Source organism: Austrofundulus limnaeus, unplaced genomic scaffold, assembly GCF_001266775.1.
Source record: "Austrofundulus limnaeus strain Quisiro unplaced genomic scaffold, Austrofundulus_limnaeus-1.0 Scaffold12, whole genome shotgun sequence".
Taxonomy (NCBI): Eukaryota; Metazoa; Chordata; class Actinopteri; order Cyprinodontiformes; family Rivulidae; genus Austrofundulus; species Austrofundulus limnaeus.
The window spans coordinates 3,881,100-3,890,167 of record NW_013952414.1 but is presented as its reverse complement, the minus strand read 5'-3'; the positions used below and the strand labels follow the sequence as shown (position 1 = coordinate 3,890,167).

The 9,068-nt window shown below is 38.5% G+C and overlaps 1 protein-coding gene across 1 annotated transcript in view; it reads right to left on the bottom strand.

Annotated features, from left to right (window-relative positions):
• Window positions 1–618: 618 nt before the first annotated feature.
• dok6 (docking protein 6) overlaps window positions 619–9,068 on the bottom strand; it is a gene marked incomplete in the record, with an annotated part of 72,181 nt that continues 63,731 nt past the window's right edge. The window contains 2 exon segments of the mRNA XM_014002351.1: window positions 619–3,657; window positions 6,810–6,842. Coding sequence (XP_013857805.1) covers window positions 3,503–3,657; window positions 6,810–6,842 — 188 coding nt within the window.

The window sequence follows — 9,068 nt, the reverse complement described above, 5'->3', positions numbered from 1 at the left end:
CTCGTTCAATGCTCACTTCATTGCAACRTTTGGAAGAGTTGTCGAAGTGACTGTTTCTGTCGTTTAAGCTGWAACAAATCAATAAAACTCAATTCCCATAGTCACATTACCATTAGATCATATTTCAGCTCAGATGTATTTTACCGAATAAAACAAACCTTGTAACAGATTCTATAACATGAACACGAGCATCACTGGGACACAGTTAATCTCGTTATTTCAACATTACAACAATATAAAAACCATTTTTAAGACCATCACATGGACGTGGATTGACCTTGGGTTATTTTGACAGCACTTACATTTTAAATGAAAGGTTTCCGTTTGTTTTTTTGTTAAAAAAAAGGAAAATGTTGGCTGAATATACTACCATGCCTTGAGGCTAAAGTAATTTCCAAACCCTCAGCTCTACTTAACTCTTTAAGTGGACTACTCAATTTAATGTTTATGCTTTCAAACCCATCAGTTGACTCTTTTGGGACTATTATTTAATTTGTAATATTTAAAGATTCTTGGTGTTTTTGACTCGTTTTTCATGCGTTTAACAAATTCTTTAAAAGAACAATATTTTTTCTTGTGCTGTGATGAAATGTGAATATTAACATCTCAAAAAAAAGATACTTGAGAACATTCAATTTATTACCCTTAATCGTTAAAACATTTCATATGTACATTTAGTGAAAACTGCAGTCCTACGCTCTTGTATTCAAAGTGCTATTAACATATAGAACAAAAAAAAAATTGTACCAAAACAATCATATTGGAACAAAGTGTGACTTCAACAAGTGGAACGCTACAATAAACAAAAATCGAGCACAATCAGCTAGAACATTCGTTCATTTCAGTAACTACAAAAGTAGGTGGACTAATTTACACACAGTTAACCACAATTGAGTTCAACTCAATAAAACCAGGTTATAGATGTGATCGAATGCATCAAGAACTGTCTTACAGCCCCAGAATGCAGGCTAACAACAGTCAGATATTATGCTTGATTGTTTTATATGAATACAACATAAAATAGCCACTGTCAAATGTAAATTTAAGACAAAATGTGCTTGTACATGTCCAGCTCCTTGGGAATACTATAGTGTACCTCTAGACAGAAAAATCCACAAAAAGCTGCTTTGCTGCCTACATCTGACTGTCCATGAAAATTTGTTTTAATTAGTTATTTTGTGAAATGTCCCCTTTGAAAAATCTGGAAAACAAAAAGTGAACCTTTGCTTTTACAAGTGTCTGATGGCAGGAAGTGTTGAACTTAATTAGCAGGAGTCCACAGACGTTCATGAAAACTGAAGACTTTCCGTCGCTGTTTGGAAGGCAGGAAACAAAACCTGTTTTGGTTGTTTGTCACTGCGGTCAGCATCAGAAGGCACTTATTACATCGATTATTGGGTCATTATYGCAGGGGTCGTGTGTATATACAGTTAAATATCAGTCATGCATCAAAAAAAAATTAAGTTTAATAGACTTGCTGCCGTATTAGCTACGCTGCTAATTTTTTTTTTTTTTTTTGCTAGCACATATTGCTGCTAACAGAACAGGAATTAGTTACTTTTTGAAAAGAAGTTATTTTTTACATTTTGGCAGACACTTTTTTATTTTTATGTTTTTTGTTTTGTTTCTGAAAAAAGTAAAAATAAACCTGTTTGTAGAGTAATGAGCTAAAACTGAGCATTGTGACAAACGACAAAAAAGACAGCTAGCCTGTTTTTATAGCTAACAGTTTGGGCACAAACAACTTTAAAGATRAATTATTAACAAGTTAAATGTTTCTTGTTCAATCTATACATGATTTTGCTCTAAAAAAATGTACAAATGGTGAATTTTAGATGTTTTCTTTACAAAGTGTAAAACTGGCGGCCAACGACACTGCTGTTAAAACCAAATTGGTGGTGCTGGACTGAAAGGCAACCATGAGGACAAAGTATCAGTTCTACATGTTGAGGCCATCAGTTCAGTTTTAATTTTGATAGTTTTTTTTAAACAAAAATTTAAAATGTGGATCTGACTGAGCTCACACAGACATTAGCAACTTGCTATTATAAAATTGGCGCTGACACATTTTAGCTATGGGTCCTATGTGTTTTACTCTTTGTGGGACWGTACTGCTCAACCGCCATAACATTATGACCACTTGCCAACTTTTTTCCATCATAACRAACCAGTCAGAGTCACACTGATAGGTGTCCTGGATTTTGGCTCACTAATTTAATTTAATTTTTTTTATTTTTCGACCATCTATTGTTGGGTTGCCATCAGATCCCGTCACATGAATATTTGCAGGCCATGCACCTCAGAATGACAATGTACTCTCAGCAGAATGTTTGCTGTTCGCCTGTCAGTGGTCATAATCTTGTGGTTTACTGGTGCTTAAACTCGATTAAGAAAACATTTACGGAGATGAAACTTCAAAACAAAAAAAAAGTGTTCTGATGGACCCAAACACCATCTGGCTTGTTTTGACGTTATCAAAACAGAGGTCAAATTTAAGGCACTTGACAGTTGCTTCATTTTCCTAAACTGTAGCCTTCATCCATCTTTTATCAACACTGTGGTACACCCCCACTGGGATGAACTCTTCTATGAAATACAGTATCAGATGGTAAAATTGACACAAAAAACTTAGTAAAACAACTAAATGACAAGTATCCATCTACATGTTTGTTAATTTGATCCAAATGCCAAATTTCACTCCGTTCTGCACACCTCATCTCATCAGATCACTTTTTTTCTCCACCTTTTGCTAAAGAACATCATATTCGTTCCTTCTGATGGATATGCCAGGTAAAGCCGGGGAGCTATTAAAGTCAATTTAGTCTAGTGAAAGTTAATGCGAGCAGTTTAAAGCAGAGGATGTGAGAGGGTTGCCCTTTTATCATCTGCGACGTGGCGATACGCCCCTCTGTCCTCGGAGCACATTTCTGAATGACTTCTGCCTTTTCTTTGCCGCTTGTAGCCGATTAGGGGCTTTCGCTGATTCATCACTGCCATCGACGTCAAACCACTCCGGCGTAAGGCGATGATCGATTTCACATTCTTGGGAGAACGCAGGGGTGCAGTTCAGCGTGGGAGGATTATGTGTCAAAACTGGTGGAGGTTCTCTCGAAACCGGTCGCTGAGGCAGCACATTGTTGGACCGAGCATGATGTAATTTTATCAACTTTGGAACCGAAACCTCTTTTAAAAATTGAGACCATTAAGTTAGTTTTAAATTTTTCATTTTTTTTTAATCCAAGTGCTTTTTTTAAAGGGAAAGAATAAAGTAATGAAGACATAAAACACTTTAAATCACAATATTTTGGTGCAGTCGTTCCCTCTGCAGTCACACAAAACAGGTTGCAATCATCAGCCCCCCGGAGTCCTTTCCAAGGACCACCCAGTCTAGAGTCGTTGTTTAGAAGCCTCACCAAGAAACAATATGTTACATGTCAGTGTACAGACTTCTGAATCTACAGTAAATGGGAAAAGTGTCCACAGTTGCTCGAGCTGCTCACTGTCATTGAAGCGGTCTGAGGCTRCAACTTGATTCACAACCACTAGAGGGCGATGGTGCTTCTTCCTGCTGGTGGCTCTCCTCCTGCTCAGGCTCATCAGACAGAAAGCTGGGGAACGTCTGCGCTCGGGGGATGAAAGTCATCAGCAGCCTGGCTTCTGTTGGGGAAGAGAAACAGGATCAGCTTTTAAAAATAGTAAAATTAACAAGTTTTTTATTTATTTTTACTCTCAACAAAATAACATCACACTTAGAGTCCACATTAATGATGACTTTCAGCTACTACCACATCAAACTTAGCTTAAAATCTGCTAAAGATTATAGAGTTATAGTCACTTTTTGTRTTTGCTAAGGTTGACTAGCTGTGGCGACCATCTTGAATGGGGCTGACTCAGAAAGTTAATCATTTGTAGATGCACATTCAGTGATTACTTTCTTAAAGTTTCTTTCAAATCCACCCAGTGGCTCATGAGATGTTTTGCTAACAGACTCACACAAGGACATGAGCAAAAATATTATACATGGCATGCTTTGTTTAATCAGAATATTAACAGGTTTGTTATATATATGAAAAAAAGCATTAGATAACTTCATTAAAACATCTAAAACTGTTTTCTGTCATCTCCCTCTGCACCTTAATTGCAATGAATTGGACCAATTTGCTCTGCAGTTCATTTTGGTTAAACTCACTAAAAGGAAGTAATGGATAGTTGCGGGTGGAGGGCTGTTCCTGTGCAGCTGTGGGGCCATTAATAAWACATTAGGATGCTGTTTAGAGATGTGCACACAGCAGAGGTGGGTTGAGAATAAAGTGGCTGGCAGGCTGCTGATCGTGCACCAAACACGCAGGAAGTGGCCACTGATCAATATTTCAGGAGGTGCAAAACCAAACACAACACTGCGATCAAGTCTAACCTGCAGCACGCATGCAAGTCGCTAACTAATAAAGCRCGAAGCTGTTTGCGACGACTCTTCAAATCAATATGCGTACAGGGGTTACCTGAAATTTGATTCGCAAATTAGATTTGTATTGTTTTCCTGCTGATGCAAATGGCAAAATTGACGAAACGATCAGTTTTGCTGGTGCAAAAATGCAGAGCACAAGTTTGTATTTCAATTCTTGTTAGGGGCATTATATTGATTTCCATTCATTTCTGTAGCCTAACCCAGTACGTCTCCCCCGATGCCCCCACCCCAACTACAACTGTGATTATCAACTGGTGGCCCACGGGCCATTTCATGTATGTTGAATGAGGGCCTTTCTGGCTAGTGGGGGTGACATTATAAAACTGAAATTATAGGTTCAGGGTTAGTGAATTTTAACGTTTATTATTATTTTTACATTTCAGAACAAAATAAGRTGATATTCTTGTAAACAAGAAAAGCACCATAAATACATAGTTTCTTCCAAACATAATAAAAACTACAATTGAACTATGGAAGTACATTTTTTTCTAATTCTTTTCTTTTTCTTAAAAATCTTTAAATGTTACGCTGATGGATTTGAGCAAAAGATCATAATTTAAGGCTGGAAGTTGAATTATGAAGTGGCTAACAGGCTACTAGCATGATCTAATCAACATGTTTCACTCTTTGTATTAGTAGGGATTTGTTATTAATCTTTTAATTATCCAGGCCAAATCTATGCAGAAATTTTTAAAGAAAAATACAGATTTTGTCACCTTCATAACCGAGTTTGCATAATATATACAATCTATTTGCTTCTCTATTAATCAGAAGGCAAAGAAAGAAAGAAAAACTATAATGTTCACTTTTTGGAATTACTGATTTAACTTTGTCCTAATTGRTTCTTTTTTGTTGTTGACTTCAACTTCATTAGTATTGTCATTTTATTTAACCTCCTGAGAAACTGCGTCCTCATACGCGGACCTTGCATTTTTTTCCTCTCTACCCATGATGCATCATTTTTTTCCATTTTAACCCATTGTCCTCATTAATAGACACTACCAGCACCCTCTAGTGGTTCCATGACAATATTACACTCAGTTGAGTGAAAACAAATAGCGGGGATCCCAGTTACAGCTTCTACAACAACTCTGGTAAGAAAAATGGCCAAAGTAAAAATCCAAGTTACATTTCACACTTGAAACCAGCATATTTATGCACAGTTGCATATTTAGCTTTATAAGACATGCAAAAATAACATTTTTTTACAACTGAAGCAAAGTACAATGTCGGTAAAGATAAAGTCCTCATTTGAGGACATTGGGACCATAATTTTGTTATTAATTGTGCCATGAGGTAGGACAAACTTGCAAATATTTAGAACAGTTTACAAATGTAAATAGTGTAAGTGGTATATTTGGTCACAAATTTTTGTTAAACAAATCTGGAAATATTTAGAACAGTTCACAAGCGCAAATACTTCTTGCAAGTGATACATTAGTTCAACTAATTAATTATACCAGTGATGTTCAGGTGAAATGGTCTTCGATTTCCTGCAATTACGTCACATAATATGTTCTTCAAACTGAAGAGCAATCTGAAAGTTGTCGATGATGATGATGAGGCACTGATTTATTTTCATGTATAGATTCATTCACCTCGGCTGCATTATTGCTTTGTACCATGTTCTGATGTTCAATAAAGGTTTGTCAAAAAATAAAAAAGCTCTATATTTATCACATATTTGCAAACAAATTAACAGGAAAACTGCCTAAGCTAGCCTTTTCTGTTGTGACTATTTAAACAAAAACAACAACAAAAAAATGTTAGTTTTGGTCAAAGCTTCAAAGAGCCGCTGCAGATGGACCAAAGTCCTGCATGTGGCCCAAGAGCCGCAGGTTGCAAATCCCTGCCTTAACCCCTCAAAAATTACATTCCACTGTAAAGAATCAGGGTTAGGTCCCAATAAGAGCTACCAGTCCTGCCATGGTAGGTAATTAGACCTGAAAGGGTCCTGGAAAGAAAAAAAAAACAAGTACACACACAGTATCCACTGTGTGAGGAGCCAGGAGTCATGATGCCATTAAAGGGAAACGGGCTCAGACGCAACTCACCAGGACTTGGAATATAAAAGATGAGCCAGTTAGCCTGGCAATCAGTGTCAAGTGACTGGGTGAGTGCGAGTCAGAGCCACGGGGAGAGAAGTCTAGTTAAAAAAAAAAAAAAGAAAGGCAGCGCATGAAGGAAAATGATGTGCAAGTAATGAAAGAGACACTGAGAGGAGAAACAACGGATTTTCCTGTGTGAGTTAAGGGAACAGTTTGTGGGAGGAGGCGCAGAGGGGCCGGTGTGGGTGTGAGACCAAAACAGTATCTGTCATAACAGGTGAGTCATACATACACACCTCTGTCTTTTAGTCTTTCTTCTCCACCACTCCCTGAAACAAAGAAAAAAAAAGAAACATAAGCCTATATATCCCAGCGTTAAACGCGGCTCGCCTCACGGTATAGAAAGTTTCTGAGTGTCGAGGAGGTGAACGCTCCCCCCCCCCCCCTTTTCCTTCCAGTTGCATTTAATATGTTGCTGAGACGATTGGTGCGCAACCAGGCATATCCTTTTCACATCTTTGCCAAGACAATCCCTCTCCTCCACCAAAGCCAATTAAGGTTTAAAAAAAAATAACACGAGGCAGAAAGCCCAGAGAAGACAGAGAGGCCGACGAGTCACAAGCGCTGGGTTTGTGGTGCCAGATCCCACAGGAGTGCCACAGTTTTGGACAGGAGACATGAATGTGGACACACTTACATAAAACAATAATAATAATAAACCCAGAGGGAGAGAATGAAACAGAGAGAGAGAGAGAGAGAGAGAGAAGGAAGGGGAAAGGAGGATGATAGCGTCAGCATCCCTCCTCCTGTGCTCGCTCTGTGAGAAGCAGACAGTGATTTGTCAGTGCCTTTTCATTACCAGGGAAGGTCATGTCATCCTATCTGGCCTGGGGTGGCAGCTGCTGGGGCCAGAGCCGACAGGACACACACACACACACACACACAACACACACACACACACACGGGCAGAGAGAAACGGCGAGGACACAAGCAGCTATTCATGCATGCATGTTGACACACACCTGTCTGCACCTTGCTCCCTCAAAGTGTAACAACCCAGATGGCAGCCTGTAGCAGCAGCTGGGACCACAGAAACCAGGAGGCTGCACACGCACTGCAAAAAGCTCAGGACTGCACAAGACGGCCGCAGCTCTGCGCATTASAGATGCATCCGATGCAGGTTCGTTTTAACACTATTAGTTCCTGCTGTAATCATTTGCATCTGAACKGAGGTGAGGAATCGGGTTTTTCGGACCACGTCGGTTGCGTGGGTTTGCTCTCGCACCTGATGAATATCCAATCAGCACAGTCAATTTGCCGAGTCATGCTTGGGTTGCTTTCAAACACCCCGTGGGTCCGAGGGAATAATTAAGTTCCTTTTTTTTTCTTCTATATTTTCCAATTTGTTTATTTCCTTGCCTGAGTTAGCAGAGGTCCAGACGATGTAAATCTGCTTTATTTTAGTGGATTTCAAAACTTTTTTCAGCAATTCTGTTTACAACAAATAAAAATAAAAAAATTATGACAATTGGCATCTAAAATTTTTTTAAAATGCCGTGATGTTGGGAAAAATCCTCCCTCAAAGGAATGTTTTTCATCTGCAGAAAGTGCAGTAAAAACTCTAAGACAACACACCTCCTCTCTGCCGTTTCCCACCTTCTTAATGTTATTCATTCTTTTGCATTTCAGTGAGGCTGCTGGCTGCTTCGAGTTTGCTGATGCATAGAAATAAGTGCACTTTAAAGTTTTGGAGTTGGAAAAAGCAAGGCCCCATGCCTGTCAGAGATGGTTCAATTATGTGCTTCTAACTTGGAAAGAAGGGTGAAAAAAAAGGGGACAAGTATATCTTTTTTTCCTCCTTTCGTTTACACCATTTGCAGGCAATCCCTCGTTCTCCTCCTCGCTCTGTGTTTTATTGTGCTCCACAGATTACTGCTGTAGCATTAGCAATTCTAATGAAATGGAGCGCTGTACTTATTTTGATCCACTGGGAGTGATACTAAAGGGATTTTGCCAAGAGGTAGTGAGTATCAAAGGCAATAGAGGAGCTGAAGGAGGAACAGGATGATGACACTTTCTTACCTTTAACAGGCAGGATGAATCAGTGGAGATGCAAAAAGAAAGAAAAATCACTGAAGTCAGGTAGAATCAAGCTTTTTTTTAAATTTCAAGTGGTCAATCAAGGCATTTTTATTGCTCACTTGTTTAAAGAATAAATAAAAAAGAATGCATTTACAAAACTCAAATGTGTATTTGACTCACAATGCAACATAATAAACATCCACTGTTTAAATTCAGAAATTGTATATACAGTATATGTATATATATACAGTATATACACTCACCGGCCACTTTATTAGGTACACCTGTCCAACTGCTCGTTAACACTTAATTTCTAATCAGCCAATCACATTTCTCTTTTTTGTATCGAAAAAATATCGAACCGTGAGACTAAAGTATCGAACTGAACCGAACCATGAACTTTCTGTATCATTGCACCCCTAATATATACTGTGTGTGTGTGTGTGTGTGTGTGTGTGTGTGTGTGTGTGTGT